Source organism: Nelumbo nucifera, chromosome 8 (assembly GCF_055504915.1).
Source record: "Nelumbo nucifera cultivar China Antique chromosome 8, China Antique-T2T, whole genome shotgun sequence".
Lineage (NCBI taxonomy): Eukaryota > Viridiplantae > Streptophyta > Magnoliopsida > Proteales > Nelumbonaceae > Nelumbo > Nelumbo nucifera.
In genome coordinates this window covers 16,599,757-16,620,005 of record NC_142656.1, presented here as the reverse complement: position 1 = coordinate 16,620,005, position 20,249 = coordinate 16,599,757, and the positions used below count along the sequence as shown (strand labels likewise).

The following is a 20,249-nucleotide window of genomic DNA, read 5'->3' as shown; positions in this document are numbered from 1 at the left end:
GGTGAAACAGAACTGGTTAACTAAACAGTTCCCAAGTCAACCAATTTGACTGCCTGGAAATGCAGAAATAAGTCATTCTCAATTCAACAACATCAACCGTTATCAAACATCCGGTGGCAGCACCTCAAATTCACAACAGTTTACCCGTTATCTGCGAGTTCAGATCTGCGCCCCACAACATTCCATAGAATATCCCTGCTGTGTATTGGAAACATCTCCTGATGATGACATCATCATTTCTGGTACTATCATCGAGAGATGTTCCCAATACACGGCGGGGATGTGTTGTGGGGCACCCCCTTGTGGGGTGCAGATGTGAACTCGTTATCTGCATAGTTCTCAAACATCATGCATGATTTACTCCGATCAGTTGTGGGCCTGCTGCCCACATCACCTGTTTGACAATCACAATCAGCATATATACTTCATTTGGTGTTGTCTCCTTTCTAATTGTATCTCTATGATTCTATCCCTTTCAAGCACATAATAAAGGAGATTCATATGTGTGGTACACAACTGTTGGAGGGAGATTCAAAATTTCAAGAATCTCTCTCCTCCCTCTCTTGCTTTTGTCTTTTCCTCTTTCCACTCTTGAATGCATGAGAAGACTTCTTATCTCATATTGCTTTGGAAAGAAGTGGAGGTAGAATATATCTATAGCTTTGTTCTCTTTATGGGTAGTAACCCATGCATGTGAGGGGGGTTAGGGGTGCTTTTCACATGCGTAAGCTGAGCCAGGCCAGGTCAGGTCCTTGTGTGTGCAAGGGCGTGGGTGTGTGTGTGTATTTGTACGTGCGCATGAAGCACTGAATCAATTTTGCTTTTAACCAAATTAATTTTTTTTTAATTTCGAATTAAATGTTTTTGTGTCTCTTTGAATTTTGAATTTATTTTTTAACTTTAGATTTTGTCTCTTCTTTTCTATGTCTCTTCGAACAGGTGCACTGTTCTGAAGAGGCACCTGTCTAAACGGACACCTCTATGTCCATTTGGGTCTGAGATCACTCTATAAAAGGAGTGTTGGTCAACCCAGTTTTCACACATCAACATTTTCAACAGTCTTCTTCTTTGTCTTCTCTGTAAAATATAAGCATCACCTTTTGTGGTTCATAGAGGTCTGATAAGCGAGTGCACTCCTACCAGTGGCTTGTGGGTTATTTTATCTTGGCGACCGATTTGTGATCACCCGGCTTTACGTAGAGGGCAAATGCGGTTTTAAGGAGAGTGACCAAGTGGCACGACTCAGCCCTCCTACTCTCTACAATTTTTCAGTTTCGAGGTTCTACAACACCACATTCCTGCAAGTTCTTGGTTTGGAAAGTGATTACCGATAAGTTCCATCTGCCTTTTTTATTATTTTTCAACATGAATGTCATCCTTGAATTATGGGTCTAGGCTTCAGCAGCTCCTACATTGATTTTGAGTCTCAGAAAACAATCTTAGACCTGGACCCGGTCAATTAAATAGATGTCCTAAAGCTGAAATGGTGAAGAGGATGGTGGAGCTAGCCTACAAACTCTAACATCTAGACCCTCTTGTACTTGAGTGGATTCACAAAGGCTATGTTTGGTTTGGAGGAAAAAGTAGGGAAAGGTAAGAAAACCTATACAAGGTTTGTAAAGGTTTCCCTACCTTTCCCTTCCTTCCCTATTCTTTCCATCAAACAAAACACAGAGTAATGAAATGCATTAATCTCAAATCGAGATAAAACCCATAATCTTGACTCAAATTAATTCTATCTTAATTTCTCATCTCTTATCTCTGCATTATTACAACTTGGTTACATCTTAGCCACCTAAATATTATCTCTTTGCAGTATTCTCTAATAGTGAGAGACTAAGCCTAGTAATGGATTTTTCAATTTTCAAAACCACCTCAGACCCCCTGCCAAAGAATTTTTGTTGTAAACTTACCTTCTGTCAGATCACCTCTAGTAACCAGTAGAGGTGTTAATTGGACTGGACCAAAGTCCAGTCCAATGTGAGTCCATTATAAATGGACCAGGTCCAATCCAACCCATATCTTAGACCATCTTGGACCGGTACAATTCAATGTCTGGATCATCCAATCTGTTCAAAATCGTTTTGATTTAAATTGGTTCCAAACCAAACCTGGTCCATTGATACCTATATACTTATCTTCTATCAATGGACCAGATATTGGGTCAATCCAACCAAATCCAATATAAATTCATCATGGATGGACCAAGTCCAATCCAATCCAATAAGAACCTTTAAGTCTGGACTGGTCCAATTTAATATGTCTTGTTGGTCTGTCCAATCCATCCAAATTGATTTTGGTTTGGATGGGGTCCAACCCAAAACCGGTCTATAGACACCCCTACCACCAACAGAAAATGTCCGGTTTGATAATTAATTATTCTTAATGACCAAATTAAGCCTGATCCTTTGTTATAAAAATGCAAGTGGGTCTTTTTTTTTGGAATTTTCATTGGACAGAATTTGTCCCTTCATCTCATATAAGGCTGTGTTTGGTTGCAGTGTAAATTTATTTGCACTAGTACAAATGTAAAAAATGCAAATTATTGTTTACTTTTGCTTTGGATTTTACTTTATTCTGCTTTGTGTCTTAATTTACTTCATTTGTATTGCAATCAAACACAATAAGCTAAAATTTGAAACAAAAATAAGTCAGAATTTACACTCAAATCATTTGCACTGCCATGGTTTTGCATCAGTGCGAATTTATTTGCATTGCAACCAAACACAACCTTAGGAGCAAATTTGTATTTTAAAAGAAACCTTACTTGAAATTTGAAACAGTTGAGGTTGTATTAAGCATCAACCATCACCCTAAAAGTCATCCACGGACACCACCCTCATCCTCCCATTAAATTCCACCCAAACACAAAGAAAAAAAAAATCCTTCCACCTCTGAATACATTAAGGGGCGTTCTTTTTTTGGATTTGGAGAAGGGAGAAAGTTGGTCAATGGGATTTTGGTTCCCATTGACCAAGAATCCCATGTTCTTTTTTCAGCTTTATGTGAGGACCAGGGAAAGTTTATTTTGCTGGGTATCATCTACCCAAGAAAGTGATACCCATCTGGCCATCCACTAGGTGGGTAAATAACTTTCCCACATAGGGGGAAAGTTGCCAACACTTGAATGGGACAAAAATGCCCCTTTTAATAATTGATTTCTATGGCTAAAATGGTCATTACCTTGTTTATCGGAGAAATAAAAGAACATGGGTAAACGCACTTACCTAGATAAGTGTTTCCCAGGAAAAACTTACTCAAGTAACCCGGGCAAGTAATTTATCGAAAAGCGAATGAGGCCTAAAAGCAAAAGAAACAAAATTAATTATAAATATATCATGGGAAATATTCACTTATCTATCTTCACATAAAACCTTTTCTCTTATGTAACCCTTTCAATGTCTTACTAGTGAGGACCCGTGCGATGCACGGGTAAACAAAATGCAATTTTTGACAAATTTTTGTAATTTATTTAGGTTCATATTATTTGCCAATTTGAAATAATTATCATCCTAAGTTCTACTAATTTCTAGTAATTTCTATTATACAATAATTTATGATAATTCTTGGTAAATATAATATTTTGTGGAAATTAGTGGTTATTTTTGGCTAAGTTCTACTAATTTCTGGTAATTTCTATTATACTAATTTATGAGAATTCTTGGTCAATATATACTTATTTTTTATACCTATTAGATGATAGTTTATTGGTCAATTAGTGGAAATTAGTTCTATTATATAATTTCTACTAATTTCTGGTAATTTCTATTATATACTAATTTCCTGGTAAATATATACTAATGTATTATATTTATTATATGATAGTTTATTGGTAAATTCTAGTAATTTATCGATTTTCTGGAATTTAGTGGCTATTTTTGGACATTTTTACTAATTTATGATGATTTTTGGAAAATTATTTTAATGTATTTAGGATTTATTTTTGATAATTTCTTTTGATAATTTCAAGTAATTATCATCCTAAAGTCTACTAATTTTTGATAATTTCTTTTGATTTATTTTTAGTAATTTTTATAAATATTGGTAATTTATGTCTAATAATGGTAATTTCTTTTAATTTATATTTGATAATTTTTATAATTATTTGACAGTTGTTATTATTACATTATTTGACGATTTTAGGTATAACATTCATCAAATTTCAAAAAAAAAATTCAAATGGCAATGTTTTTAACTTACAAAATGTAACAATTTTCAAAGCACAAAATCTATAAATGTAAACCTAAGCAATTCAAGGTTCAAAGTATTGACATGTATCAACCCGTATTGGCCGATACGTATCGTGTCAGTGGCTTCATGATATGCCCCTACAGGGGGTGTATCAGGTCAGCCACTGGTTCAGAGGGTAGCCAGGCCTTAAACAGGCCCCTCTGAACCGATTTTAGAAAGAGTAAGTAAAACATGAAAAAAGCATTGACACAGGGCGTATTGACCCATGTCGATATTTAGAACCTTGAAACAATTCATTAAGATAAATCCAACTACCATTTTTAACTAACATTATGTAATAATCTTCAAAGCACAAAACCCAAAAATTTAAACCAAAGAAATTCATTAAGAAAAAAGACAAACATTATTTTTGCTGATTTTTGTTAACTTTATTTATTAAATATTTAATTATTAACATCATTTATCAATAATTACCAAAATTAAATTTATGAATACATATTGAATATTGAATATTGAATATATAATATTTAATTATTAAATATTAAATATTTTTGTTAACATTATTTATGAAATATTAAATATTTAATTATTAATAGCATTTATCAATAATATTATTTAGTTATTTTTAATATAATAGTAATTTTTAAATTTATGAATAGGATTTATTAACAATATTCATTAAATTAATAATCACCAAAATTAAATGAAATTAAATGTATTTATCAGTAATAGTCAGTAATTATAATATTTTATTAAATAATCAATAACAATAGTTTTAATAACATTTTTAATTATTTTTAATATAACAATAATTACTAAATTTATCAACAGTATTTATTAATAATAGTATTTATAATTTTAATTTAAAGTAAATATATGTTTATTAACAATATTTATAATAACAATAATTATTAATTAAAATCATTAATCTTAATAATATTTATAAATTTAAAATAAATATCTGTCTATTAACAATATTTATAATAACAGTAATTATTAATTATAATCACTAATCTTAACAATATTTATAATACTGCTGGGGCTGTTTTTAATAATCAAATTACTGCTGCGATTTGGCGAAAGAGGAGACCACCCCTTTCACATATATATAAGAGAAGCCCTTTCAAATGCTGGGATCCACAAAGAGGGAGAGAAATACATGAGTGAGAAGACTCCAAAGTGATCAGTAGAGATTGCGCTAGTTGTTCCATCTAATGGCTCATAGTTAATGTTGTCTCTTAGCATTTATTTAACCTTCAGTTTATTTATATTTGCTTTGTTGTACTGTATCCAATGGAAAACTTTACAGGGAATAGAAAAGTGCAGGTTTGTTTTTTCTTTCTATCCAAATGGTGGGTAAATAATTTAAGCATTTTGATCAAATAGGTTAATACATGATATCATAATCAAATAATAAAAATTTAAAAAATAAATAGAAATATAAAATCTTTACAAAAAATGAAAAACAATTTGTGTACATTTCTAATGTTATATATTCATCATTTTAAACAAAAATAAATATAACAAATAAGAATTATTTTTAGAGATAAGTAAACTACACTCCACATCAGAATATTCTAAATTCCACTAAATACGCTCCAACTGTACGGTGGAGCTAAGATTTGTTGGGGTGGATTGAACAGTAAAAACCCCTTATTTTTATTGGTGATGAAAATGAAATGCAAAATTTAAAACTGGCCTTTAAACAAAATCATTTTTCTATTCAGATGGTGGATTAAAGGTTCAACCTTTTAATCAATATATATGAGTCAACCTTTGATGTCAAAATTAAATAATAAAAATTTAAAAAGGAATTGTTTATAAAAAATATTGGAAATTGAATAAAAATGTAAAACTATCTTAAAAACAAAATTCTTTTCTATCTAAGTAGTAAATGTTTTAAAACGAAAACAAATAAATTTATAAGGCCATGAAATAATTATTAATTCGATCCTTCTCTAACCCAATGGTCTCAAGCCCATTTAGATGAAGGGATGCACAAAGTAAATCTGAGATGGAAGGATAGTATAATAAATTTCATTATCAAACGATTTCCATGGCAAAATCAAAGGGATCGAGGGATAGTAGAGCCCATATCCTTTACAAGCAAAAACTTTACAGCACATATATCAACCAGTTGTACACTGGGAATTTGTAAATATATGTTGAATTCATGGGGAGATGTTTCTGAAGCAGAAAATCCAATGACTAGATAAATTTACTAAAAGACTGTTAATTGTTAATATCGTAACAGTAGATCTCCTCTGTGGAGAAGAGATTGGACAAGATGCATATGAGGCCGATTAGCCATATCAGCTACCTGTATTAGGGATACAAATCGATTGAATCAGAGTATATCCAAATCATATTTGATAATACAAATCTTGAATTCGATCCAATTTAAAGATTCAATCTGATCTCACAAAGGCCAATTTAAATCCAAATTTATTTAAGGATGCTGGATATTCAAATTTGATTTCTATAATATTTAACAAATTGTTAAAAAGGAAAAAAGAAAACGTAACAATCTATATAAAGAAGACAAAAAAAAAAAATACAATCATTTTTAATCGGATCGTATTAATTATATAATCCGAAATTCCGATAGGGAATATCTGAATCCAACAAAAAAGAGTCGGATTCAAATTCCTATCGAATCATGATCCGGTACATTTGCACTTGCACCATGTATTTAGCCATTTACACGAGTTTGAAGTTTAACCCCAAAGCCTCCACTGCAGGAGTGACGCCGAGCGAGCAACTCAACTATGTTTAGTTGATTGAATTGAGAGGAGACATATACGCTCTTACACAGATCGATGCAGAATCCCATGGCAAACGCTATTCCATCGGAAAACAAACCATTCTCCCATTTCCTCTGCAGCTGCGTCACCGTCTTCAACGAGCTGTCAAATTTTGATGCATTACCAATTACCATCCAAGAGTTTTGATGGGGTCAGAGACCCAAATGCCTAATTATATCTAAAAACAAACGAAGAAGAATAGACAAGGACTCAATTAAACGATGTTTCTCAAGCGTCGTCACGTCACACACCGATTTCGTATTATGCTCACCGAGTTCTGCGGTGGTTTTCGTTATTTCTGTTACAAACAGTGTCGAATCTCTATATCTATATATATATATAAGCAAAGCAGAAGAAGAAGGAGGAAAATTAATTGGAAATGGCGTCTTCCGACAAGTTTGTCTTCCTTTCAACTCTGGCTGTTGTTCTGTTTCTCCTTCCTGTACCAGCTTCCTCACACGACGCGGCGAACCGCAAACCAGTCCTTGAATACCACGGTGGTCCTGTCCTCAGCGGCGATCTGAAAATTGCCGCGATATGGTATGGCACCGTCGGCCGCGTCCAGAAATCAGCCATCCGCAAATTCATCCGCTCACTAAACAAAGACAAAACACACGCGGAGCCGCAAGTGTCGGCATGGTGGAAGATGGTGGAGAGCTATCAAAGTGCAGTCCCCGGAGGCCCCAAAACAAGCCCTACCATTCGAGTGCGCGTCGTCAGGCAAATAACCGACAAGTCATATTCCATCGGCAAAATCTTAACCCAAGATTTCATACCAGGTCTTATCAAGGAAGCAACCGGCGGAAACACACATTTGGTGACTGCCATCTTCGCTGCGAAGGATGTTTCGGTGCAGAATCTGTGCAGTGGGAAATGCTCAGACCATGGGATGGTGGGCACGGGGCCGGACGCTCAGCTGTACACGCTGATCGGGAATCCGATGCTAGAATGCCCTGAAGCATGCGCTTGGCCGTTCTATAAGTCCGGGGCTAATGATCAGATGCCTCTGCCAATGAAGCCACCGAACAAGGATGTGGGCGCTGACGCCATGGTCATCAACTTTGCTGCAGCACTGGCTAGTCTCGTCACCAATCCTTACAACACTGGCTACTACACCCCAGATGGACCGCATTGTCAGCTCGAGGCCGTGACTATTTGCCCTAAGATGTTCGGCACTGGCGCATTTCCCGGCTACGCCGGCAAGGTTCGTATCGACCCAGCCACCGGCGGTGCATTTAATGCACATGGCTCCGGTGGTAAGAAGTTCTTGCTCCCCGCAATCTGGGACCCCAAGACGTCCTCGTGCTGGACCATCATCTAAGTATGCCTTCCTCAGTTTGGTTTGAGGGATTGAGTAACAACCATAGACAGAGCACAAGTTTCTTACCAGACGTGTCTTTGGTGAATAAAGATGGAAATTTCCGATATTAAAAGTGTTTTTCCTTAAGGCATGGTAAAGAATGAAAATTTGTCAAAATCTATTTTACTTCTAGGGATTAATGCACCTCGAGCGTGTAAATACAAATTTTGCCATCCTTTATTTGGTTTTTGGCTTGTTAAATGGAATCTTATAATAACCTAAATGAGATCTTTTTTTATATATATATATATATAAGCTAAATGAGATGTTATAATCTTATAACTTGAAATGTTATAAACATATAATCTTTTTCTTTTCATATTTTTAATCATTATCATTACAAATTTAATTAATTATAATAATGTCATTGAATAAAATAAAAAAACAACCGAAGTGTGTTGGGTTGTGCCATGCTTGAGCCTATGCAGGCTTGTGTCGTGCCGGGGCCAAGTCTTAGGCCAAGTCGGGCCATGAATTGGATTAATCCGTGTTTTATTGAAAATTTTGAAAAAAATAATAAAAAAGTTAATATAAATTTAAAAAATAGATAGAACATTTAAAAATGTCTTAAAATTTTATTTTATATGAATTTTGATGTATACAATTGTTTATATATGCAATAATAAAATAAAATAAAATAATAAATTTTAAAATAAATATTATATATTATATAATTATTGTATACAATATATGACCTGAGCCCATACAGGCCCGTGCCATGCTGCAAGCCAATTCTTAGGCCAAGCCGGGCCACAAATCGAGCTAAGCCATGCTTTTTAAAATTTTTGAAAAAAATAATAAAAAAATTAACATAAAATAAAACAAATAGACAAAAAGTTAAAAAAAGATCTTAAAATTTTAATTTATATGAATTTTGATGTATACAATTGTTTATGTATGCTATAATAAAATGAAATATATAATAAACTTATATATTAATATATTATATAATTATCGTATATAATATATGACTGGAGATCGCGTGGGCCCATGTCATGCCACAAACCAGGCTGGTCTGTGGGCCAAGTCTTAGGCCAGGCTGAGCCACAAACCGGGCTAAGCCTGTTCATGAACTCAATAGCCCAATAGTTCAGCCTAACCCACTAACAACACTAAATTAATTAATTAAATAATATGAGATAACCTTTACCAATCTTGTGTTGATAATACATAAAGTTTTATTTATTTATTTATTTACTTATTTTACTAAATTACTTAATTAGTTAATAATTTTTTTTATCGGTAACTGAAATTTTATTAATGATAAAAACAAGATTACAACGGGATGGAGCTAAAAGGTCTTAACTCCAGTTACCCAAGAACTTTCTGATCTTGTAGTGATTACAAAACAGCCCAGAATAATGTGTCTCTATTTACCCCTTGCCTAGCTAGACCATCAGCCAATGCATTTGCACTTCTCTTTGTCCAATTACATTGAATTTCCATGTCCCTGGTTAACCATTTATATTTCCTCTTTTCATTGCTGTATTCCCACATCATAGCACTGTCCTCTGTTAGCCATTTCACCGCCATTACAGAATCACCTTCTATAACCACCTTTTTGATCTTCATTTCCTTGACCCTTTGAATTCCTTCAATAGCTCCAAGAATCTCAGCCCTCAATGAATCTCCCACCTCAATCGGCCCAGAGTACATGGCTAGCACGTTCCTTGTTCCATCCCTTATCACACCTCCAATTCCAGAAGGCCCTAGGTTGCCTATGCTACTACCATCAAAATTCAGTTTGGTGAATCCAATAGGTGGAGGACTCCAGCAAGCTTTTGATAACTTTCTACATAGGCCTGAATCTGTAATCTCCTTCCAATTCCTTAACAACTCATCAGCTGAAAACACTTTGAACACTCCAGTGTTCTCAAACATTGTGTCATTCTAATGTGAATGCTCTCTATAATTTCTTCCATACCTCTCTCTTTACTTGAGAAGATCCTTGAGTTCCTCTCCTCCCACACTGTCCAACAGACTGCAGCTCTACCACACCTCCACATAATTTTAGCCCTTTTAGTTGGCCAATTAGGCATGGAAGAAAACAAGCTTTGAACATTCAAGGGGGGGTCCACCTGCATCCAAACAAAGAAGTAAGCCATACCCAAATAGCTTTAACAATCCGATAAGAAATTAGCAAGTGATCCGAACTCACCATCAGACTTATAGAGAACACACCAATGAGGAGACAAACAGTTGTTGGATCTTTTCCTTTGGAGTAGATCCCCTGTATTAACTCTTCCCAGGAAGGTTTCCCAACAAAAACTCCCAACCTTAGGAGGAGACAAAGAGGATGACAAGTTATATATAAAGAGCCAAGACATTTAATCTCCTTCCATAGGGAAAAATAACAACTGTAGTTTTCTCTACTTCATCAACATGCATATGATTCTCTACTTCATCCCCATCATTTATTCCAAAAAAAATGGTTGCATTAATTATCAACCTTTTATTAAATTGAACAACCAGGCATTTAATCTAGAAAAAAAAAACAGAAACTAAAAACCATAGGGAAAAAATGACAACCGTAGTTTTCTCTACTTCACCAACATGCATATGGTTCTCTACTTCATCACCATTGTTTATTCCAAAAAGAAATGGTTGCATTAATTATCAAATTAATTATGAGAATCGCAAAGATTTCAACTATAGAATCAGATCTACACACGTGTCATATATTCCCAAAGCCAAAGACAGTCCCCATAGTAAGAAGTCATACCTTCAAATGGTAGTCAAGTGCCATTGAGTCCTTTAATATAAGCCATCCGTAAGAACTAAAGAGAAACCATTTCCCCTATATTCTGAAGAAAGTCATAGCTGAGTGAAGTAAAAGAGAAGTCTAAGAACTCCAACTCACTCAAAGTGCTCACCTCTACATCAAATTAAAGGAAAATAAAACAATGTTAGACTATAAGAAATTAATCATTGGTGGTGACTGAATTAATTAATGCAAAATTGAAATTGAACCAAATTAAACATACACTCGATTGGCAATCAACTACTATTAATTAATACATACCTTGATCGGTAATTGGTCCACTCAGATCATTTCCACTGAGATACAATGTTTTAATGTTGGGTGCAAGAAGACCAATATACTGAAAAATTGTTGTGTTGAAATAGTTCATGTCAAGGGCCTCCAGCTTTCTCAACCTTTTATTACCTGAGAGTGAAAACAGAATGTGCCAAAAAAAATGATGTTCCTTATTTCTCTGTTGTCAATAATGCTAACCAAATTTCTCAAATACAAGATGTAATGCCAATCAAATCCATATTTTATTGGTAAATTCATCATTTATAATCTATTAAAATAAGCGTATATTTGTACAATACCAATGTTTTGTAGTACAGGGAATTGTCTAAAAGTAATACATTCATTATTTTGTCCCAGACATTTAGAAATCCATAATATAAATATAAATGTACTATTCCTTGTGTTAAAATTTACGAACGGACAGGCCTAATGCAGATTTCTGATTTCCACTGCAGAGTGGGGGAGTGGGGGGAGGGACGCTTTATTACCTTTTTTATGTTGCACGCATCCATGGCAGAACAGAGTAGGGTACAGAGTAGAGAAAGAAGGATAAAGGAGAGAACAAGGAGGGTTAGACAAGGATAGAGAGACAGGAAGTGGGAAGACTAGAGAAGAAATGGAGCTACGGAGATGGGAGAGAGAAAGAGCTTAAAAGAGGGAGAAGAAGATGAGAACAGCGGTTGTTTTTCTGGTAGAATGGGTTTCTTGAGGGTTGTTTGTCTGGTGGAATGGGAATGCCCTTTAATTTGCATGGGAAGGGGGTTTTAGAAGTTGCAGAGATTTCTCCAATATCTGGAGTGAAGTGGAAGGACAGTAGCTGTCTAGGCAGCGAGCCTACCTCAGTTCTGGATACGAGAAGGAGCCCAAGCCCTCCTACATCTACTGGAGGGAAGTGGAAGGACAGTAGCTTTCTGGGCAGTGAGCCTACCTCAGTTCTGGATACGAAAAGGAGCCCAAGCCCCCTCCTACATCTACCTCAACCCTGTCTTCTTCCTTGGGCGGAGGCAGCGGCTCAACCGACACAGCCGGCGTGGCGGCGGTTTCCCATAATCCTCCACAGAAATGGCCACCTACCCAGCAGCAAGAGGATAGCTCGGCTGCAGTAGCTGAACCCGACAGTTATGTTGGGGGTGGTGGTGGTTATCGGAAGGATGAATGGGCCGCTGTTTAGCTTCCATCTATACACACGCACGAGCTGCTTGCACATGAGACCATCAATTTACTGCACGAGTAGATTCCATTTAGCACAAGTAGAATACACCCATTCCGTAATAATAATAATAATAATAATAATAATAATAATAATAATAATATAGTTATATATAGCTAGATAGATAGGTAGGTAGATAAGATGCATATAAAGGGAGGAACCTAAGACTGCGTCACCCTAGCCAAGAGGGCTCTATCCTGTAGGAAAATTTACAAAAGAGAACCCTACCAAAAATCCTAAAATAGATAACTTCATTATACAAATCCAAATGAACAGAAACCATCCTATGGGTCAAAATCCTTGCATCAATATTATAATGGCCCACCCCTCTAAAGACATTAATCTGTCCTCCATCCAATCCACCAGAATTTGAGCATCACCTACCATGATGAGACTCTTAGAACCCATAGAAACTGCTGGTCTGAGCCTCTCAAGAAGTAAGAGTAGCTAAGTTCTCACTTATCACCCAACTTATTATAAAGGAAATGAATGTGAATAATTACACAACTCATGCCAATAACTAAGCACTAGGATGTCTTGACTTTACTGTGCAAAAGTTGTCAAGAAGCTATAGCACAAGGGTTCCAATGTGTTTATTCGGGATGCAAACGGATTGAATTGAATTCAGATAGGGGTATGTCCAAATTCAATTTGATAAGAAATTTATCATATTCAAATTTGATTCAAATCCAATGGATTTACAAATTCATATTCAAATTCGATTTGATGATATAATTGGATATCCAATTAAAATCCAATCCAAATCATTGATAAACAAGGAAAACAATGTTTCAAAGAGAGTAAAACATAATATAGATGATCAACTGCGGTAACATACACTAAATCCACCATGGAGCTTTGTCCATTCCATCTCAAGAGATGGCACCCCCTTCCATCCATTTAATCTCATTCACCTCCTCTAATGATAGGGTTCAATTAAATTGATAGCAAAAAATTTCAGAGATCAGAGCTTGTGTTGGAAATCTGAGATATCCCTGCTTGTCACTACTTCATTTTGTCTTTTTCCTCTCTGATCTTCATTTTCTCAATACGCTCACTTTCACATTTCCAAGGGAAACGAAGCCATGGAACTCCGCAGCCCTGTATTTGTTGAGAGGAATGAGAAGGTGAGCACAAACGAACCTTGGCATCCACGATCTCTGTTGCATTGCTATCATTTCCAGTGATCCTTCCACAGTTCCAACTCCATTCGCTCTCTTTCTCTCTTGCCCATTTTCCTTTCACATATTTCATATGGATTAACAGCTCTAACCCTTACCTATTTTTGTAACAATCCTAATCATTGTGGAATAGTTTACAGAAAAGTACGGACAGGCTCAATGCAGATTTCTGATTTCCACTGCAGAGCAATAAACATTCAAAGTGTCAACAACCCACACTCTATGCACCAACGCCCACCTGTGAATCGGCATCAATTCGGAGCTGGCACCTACCCCAACAGTACTTTGTGTCAACAAATTCTGACCCTGGGCTGAACCGTCTTTCTCCCAATAGTTTATGGGTAAAAACCCTTGGTTCACTGTCCTGTGCCAAGATCCAGTTAAGTGCTGCATGCGAGAGAGGGCGATAGGAGGGAAGGGAAGGTGGTAAAAACCAAGGAACAAAAAAAAGAAACTTTGCAGCTATACAGCTATTCGTCAAAAGTCCAAAACTATCTATGTATAACAAAATAAGTACAGCTTTTGGTAAAGAGATAGGTTCAACTATCCTATCAAAAAAGCTGACCTATCAAATTGAAAATCAATAAATTAAACTAAATAAATAATTGATATATATCATACATATACATTATACAATCGAATCAAACCAGATGTTATCAAATTGAATCAGTGTTTATTTGAATTCAATCCAATAAGTACACAAATTCTGTTTGCATATTCAAATTCAATTTGTTTAGTACTATCAGATATTTGAATCCAATTTAAAAGGATCAAATTTGAATTAGATCAGATAAAAATCTGACTCATTTGAAGCCCTAGTATTTATATGTTGCGTCCAGCTCTTATAATTCAATTAATCTAATTAACCAGAATCTTAGCTGATCCCATATAGTTTTTTTGATGAATAGTTGGGACAATGCTTGTTTGAGTTGAATTCAGTTGATTCACTAGCATTTTCCAATTTGATAGTAATAACACTATGGTTGTATGGGAAATCCAGGGTCATCAGGGGTAGGAGGTACCAGGTACCTTAACAAATGTGGGAGGTCATATATTGACAATGTTATCAGGACCAATTAGCTTAGGAGATTCTATAAGGGAGAGCATGCTGTCATGGATGGTGTGCAAAGCACAAGGATAATGAATTTGAATAAATTAATTATTCAAGGAAACTCAAGAATGGTAAATTGGATTATTGCAGAGGAGAGAGGCAGCTCTATGGTCTTACAAAAATGAAATTAAGAAATTCAGTTGGTTGGCTAGAGAAATGGAAGTGAGATTCCAATGGGTGCAAAGGGCTGCAAACAAGGTTAAATTGGTTGACTACTGACAAAAAAGAACACTGTGTTTGGTCGTAAATAAAGTAGAAGAAAGGAAAGAAACTTTCCTCTTGGTTGACAAGGATAAATTTTCTCTTTTACCTCCTTTCATTTCCTTCCCAAGAAGGTAGAGAAGCAGAGGAGGTGACAGAAAGCAAAATTGGCCCCACTCTCTCCTAAAAGAAATCTTTCATTTCTTCCTCTCTTTCTTCTTTCATTTCTTATCTTTCTTGCATTTCCTTTGCAATCAAACACTGTAAAATTTTGTCCAGCCTTTTTACAGAAGCAGTTGGAGAAATTATAGATGTAAGACTGACTGTGTCCTCCATGATTCTTTGGAAAGCCCTGTATCAGGCAGATGAATTTGCTAGTAGCAACACAAAATACAATTCTCCTACAACTTCCCAAGCATAGTTATGAAAATATTTATTTTCCACGAGAGTAGATATTTCTCAATAAACACATTTAAGACCTTGGTGTTTTCATTTTCTAATAAAATTTTTCCCTAAATCAGCTTAGCCATCTAAAGAGTGTTATTGTTATCCTTTTCTGCTACTATGATTTGGATGCAAGCTTTTAACGTGTGTGGTCCAAAATTCCAACTGGTAAGTTGCATGGTGCATTTATGGGGAAACCAAATTTTTGGATCGTACCACAGCTGAGGGTAAAAAATTGTCTGTTGGGCCCTGGGCCTACATAGATCAAATGAGTTCTTGGACCATTTCCATTCCTACTTAAATTTTTGTTGTTTAGCACTGGTTGTTCAAAGAACAAATATAGTCTTTCCTTCACATCTAAATGGCATTCACACATATCTTTGATTACAGATCAAGTAATCACACAAGGTGTATATCAAATGTATACCAAATTCCAAAATCAAAAGAAAGATGATCACATTATATTGCATGCCAGTAATTAGTAAATAAAAAGTGAATCCCCAGAATCAACAAGCGTAAAATGTCAAATAGAGTAGAAATGAAAAGAAGTCCACAAAAGAACTACCATATTTAAAAAATGGAGGCTGCAAGAACTTTAACAATCCATGTAAACAAAAGTTGATGAGTAGTTGCCAGATATGGTATAAAGTAGTCGGTTGTGATAGTCATGAAAATCAGCTCTGTAAAATTTTACAACAAATGCTTCAGGCATAAAAAAAAAAGACAAACAAACAGGCTCCAAATTGGAGCAACAAGATTTCTGCCAAAAAAAATGAAGCAATAACAAGTAGCATAGAAACTCACCCTCCATACAAAGGAAACAAATTTGAGGGGCTCCAAGGGAAATGGTACCCACAATGGGCCCGATGATTGCAGGACCAACAATGGTTGGAAAGCCAAGGAACAATATTTCAGCAGGATGGGCATATTCAGAAGTCAGTCCAAATGGAGTAGCATATCTGGCCATGATGCAAAAGTCCCCTTTAAGTGTACTGATAGAAGAGCAACTAAGATGGAGGTTTGTCAAATATTTTGATTACTAGAAATGGCTATAATACTTACTCATGATGGACACTGTGGGCATGCTTGTATAACCATTTTGTATGTAAAATCCTATAGAATACAAAATCTTCAAGTATAAAGGAGAGCAATATTTGCAGTGATACTACATTCCTGAAAAACCACAAACATCTAGTCACTCCAAACTGCATGTTGCTTACTACTTCATGGAAAACACAGAAATAGAAGGAAAAAAGAAGTTCATTCAAAATAATATAAGCACGAGTTGCTATAGAATTCTTGGAAATTTGATGCTTTAGCATCTAAAGAACCTGAAAATACCAGGACGGCAATGGTAGACTACTTCGCATGCCCATGTATCTGAAGACAGGATAGGAAAGAATCATAACTGGCAAGTTCACACCAATATGATACAGCAATAGGCGGGTAACACATTTATCCTGAGCAGCAGGAGTGTTATTTTTGGACTGCAAATAACCAGAAATTACTCATCAGATTAACAAATAAAGTTCAAACAAAAGGGGGAGAGGATTCTAGTTATATACTATAGAGAGGAAAATGGGAAATAAGACTATACATACATACATACATACATACGTACATACATACATATCTATATCTATATATATATATATATATATGGAAGCAATTGGATTTAATAATAGCAAGCTACACTTTTCAATATACAATTGACCAGAAGTACAAAAGAGATAAATAGTTATCTAAAGACAATTTCAGTACAACAGAAACAACCATTAGTTTCTCCTTAATGGAATTCTACATTGTTTAAAAAATAAGTAAACTAAAAAAAAGTAAATTTGTTTACGAATAGTTATGAGAATAATTTGTGGTGATGGAACCTTAATGATGAGATTATTCAACAAAAACTCTACAAACTTTCAATTACTTCTACTTCAGAATTCATGTCTGTTCATAGAACTGAACTTGAGGCAATTGAAAAAAATTCATAGTAGGTAATAGAAACATAAAACACAGTTCCTGAGCCAAATGTTTGAGCATTTATCAGGTTGATCTGATTAATTAATTTTTATAAATTTTAGTGGAAAGTAAACACCAAATTGTATTTCATGGAGGAAAACCAGAAGTATTCAGCAAGAAAAAGACCATGTTCAATATCTACCTTACTTTACCATAAAAATTATATAATTAATGGGAACAATGTGAAGGTAACGCAGTGAATGTGTCCTTTTACATAGGTTTGTTTGGATATGGAATTGGTGACATGTGATCCAGCATTTTAAAAATAGCAAATAACATGAAGTGGCCATTCTAAGAGCTGCGACATCCTAAACAGCTTTGTATATCAGTATATGGCTTCCACATGCACTGAAAAGGAAAGGTTATGGGATACTAAAGAGGTAAGATTCTCACTTTCATATTCCAATTCATTAAAAACCCAAGAGTATTTATCCAAAACAAAAGGAAAACCAAGAGAGAAGAAAGCACCTGGATTTTGTATTTGCTCAGATATCCTGCCCTTACAAGATATATAAAAGGAAGTCCCTACAAGAAAAAAGACACCCTCATGAAGGAAGAATCTTCCCAAAGAAGCCAGTTGAAAATTACTGAAGCGAGTGACCAGATACTACATAAAAAAAGAAAAGTCTTACAATTAGATAACAAATCCATCATGTACCAATGAGATTATGAAAGCATTCAAATACAAGAAAATAAAAAGGATCCTGGATGAACACACACACACACACAGGAAAAAAACATCGCTCTCCATGTATCTCTTTAAGGCAAAACTCAGAAGAACATTTCCCCCAAGAAGATGGGGGAGATTTGACGGTTTAAACAGAAATTCTCATACAAACGCATGGCCAACCCAGAAAAGGATCTACGATCAGTATCCTTAGGAAGACAAATGTACTTACAAGTAACATTTTATTAATTGAGGAGAAAGGAAGTAAGAGAACAAAAATGAGAACAGAAAAGGGAATTATAATTCCACCATTGAAACAAAATACAGCACATACTTATCTAGAAATAGAATACAATTGTTTATTGCACCATGCAGATTGACGGACATGTGGACATGTTAACGGCATTGAAGAATTATGTTTAACGTTTAAATCACTACTTCTACATAATCAAAGTATGATTAAAACCGAGCTGTCACTATTACAGCATCAGTCCATAGCAATAAAAACAACTTACAAACATAAATTCTGATTATTATCGGATCAAAATATTCAAAGCTATAATTAAAAAAAAAATGCCATCAATAGCTGAACTATAATCTCGCTTCGCACTGAAAAAAGTAAAAATAAAGAAAGAAGGCAAAAATGAATCAAAGAAAAAGAATGAAATCACCCTGCATTTCCATCTCAAAAACAGAACGAGATGAAACGAAAACAATCATTTCTGTAAAAGTCGAGACACCCACAGATCCGAGACCAACAACGTCATAAACAAAAACAGAGATTCGAAAAAGAAAAGAAAGATCAAAATTCAAGGAAAAAGATATAGAAGCAGAACATAACCAAAACAACTGACAACGACATCCGAACCGTAAAAACAAGAGTAGAAGTAGACGTGGAATCAGTACCAGACAGCAAGATTCCAAAAGAGACGCCATTACCAGTTACCACAGAGGAGAAGAGTTCGATCTCCACCATGTGGATTTGTGTTTTCGGGCCTTTTGATGAAACAACAACACCACCCTCCACTCGAAGAACAGAGACGGGGACGGAGGAGAAGAGAAGAGGGAGGGGGCAGAGGGAAGAAGCATCTCTAAGAAAGAATGGACGAAAGAGAAATCCAGATACGTGTGTGTCAGGATACACGCACGAGCTGCACATGAGACCGTTAATCTGTGCGAGTAGATTCCATTTGTAGAGTGCTGTTAAAAAATGGGTAATTTTTTCAAAGATAATATTTTTATAAAATAATTAAAATAAAGTAACTTTTTTTTCAAAAATATCAAGGAAGGCAATGACACTGTTAATTGTCTTCCTCTGCCCTTCATTCTTTGCTCTCTGAGAACGGAAAACCGGAAATCAGTAATAGTAAATCAGAAACGGATAAAATAACTGTTTCACCAACCTTCTGTTTGGCGCGAGTCGTGTTAGACTGAGAAAAAACCACTAACGGCGGTATTGCCCCTTCGCGACTTGGTAAACCAAGTTATCCTCAACAGATTTGCAAAAGAACAGCCGTCGCGACTTATTTCTGTCTCTGTGTCCTACCTCCACGATCTCTACCAGTACGGAGATGCCGCCTTCATCGATCAAAACGGTTGTCTTCATCGACCAAAACGGTTTTTGCATCCGGTACAGAAACACAGCGACGACGCCGTTTCCCGTGAGAACCGCCGTTAATGCGTCGACCAATTCGGACTTTGTTCTCCTCCACCGAACATAACGAATAAAGAGTGTTAATGCATCCTTTTTCCCGCGAGAACCACCGTTAATGCGTCCTACACCGAGGTTTCATGTATTCGAAAGCTACTTTATTTTTATTATTTTATAAAATTATTATTTTTTATTGATATTGAAGATAAAAAGTTGCCCTAAACCCTTAAATTTATTCTAATTCAAATTTAATTTAATGAAAAAAAGTAGGTTAAATTACAAACGCCCCCCCTACTATAGGGTATATGAAACAAAAACCCCCTCGTTGAAATTTGTCGTTTTAATTAATTGAGAAAAAATCACTATTCATCTT

General features: G+C 35.3%; 1 protein-coding gene and 1 pseudogene across 5 annotated transcripts; one reads left to right on the top strand and one right to left on the bottom strand.

Annotated features, from left to right (window-relative positions):
- Positions 1 to 6,546: 6,546 nt before the first annotated feature.
- On the bottom strand, positions 6,547 to 19,574 carry LOC104592534 (methylsterol monooxygenase 2-2-like). 4 transcript variants are annotated; one of them, XM_088893506.1, is made up of 10 exons: positions 19,132 to 19,574; positions 18,027 to 18,083; positions 16,881 to 17,026; positions 16,602 to 16,712; positions 16,344 to 16,498; positions 16,105 to 16,219; positions 11,378 to 11,521; positions 11,078 to 11,230; positions 10,514 to 10,631; positions 9,586 to 10,433 (listed from the first exon to the last, which is right to left on the bottom strand). In XM_088893506.1, exons 1-6 carry the CDS (start codon positions 19,159 to 19,161, stop codon positions 16,110 to 16,112), a joined length of 609 nt encoding a protein of 202 aa, XP_088749632.1. In that variant the 5' UTR covers positions 19,162 to 19,574; the 3' UTR covers positions 9,586 to 10,433; positions 10,514 to 10,631; positions 11,078 to 11,230; positions 11,378 to 11,521; positions 16,105 to 16,109. The 4 variants fall into 4 exon arrangements, with proteins under 4 accessions (XP_088749631.1, XP_088749632.1, XP_088749629.1 ...); XM_088893503.1 differs by lacking the exon at positions 16,105 to 16,219 and having other exon boundaries at positions 19,132 to 19,573; XM_088893505.1 differs by lacking the exons at positions 9,586 to 10,433; positions 10,514 to 10,631; positions 16,105 to 16,219 and adding an exon at positions 6,547 to 7,097.
- On the top strand, positions 7,375 to 8,578 carry LOC104592533 (protein EXORDIUM-like 2 pseudogene; annotated as a pseudogene). Its single transcript, XR_016079602.1, has one exon. The product of XR_016079602.1 is annotated as a protein EXORDIUM-like 2 pseudogene (transcript).
- Positions 19,575 to 20,249: the final 675 nt, after the last annotated feature.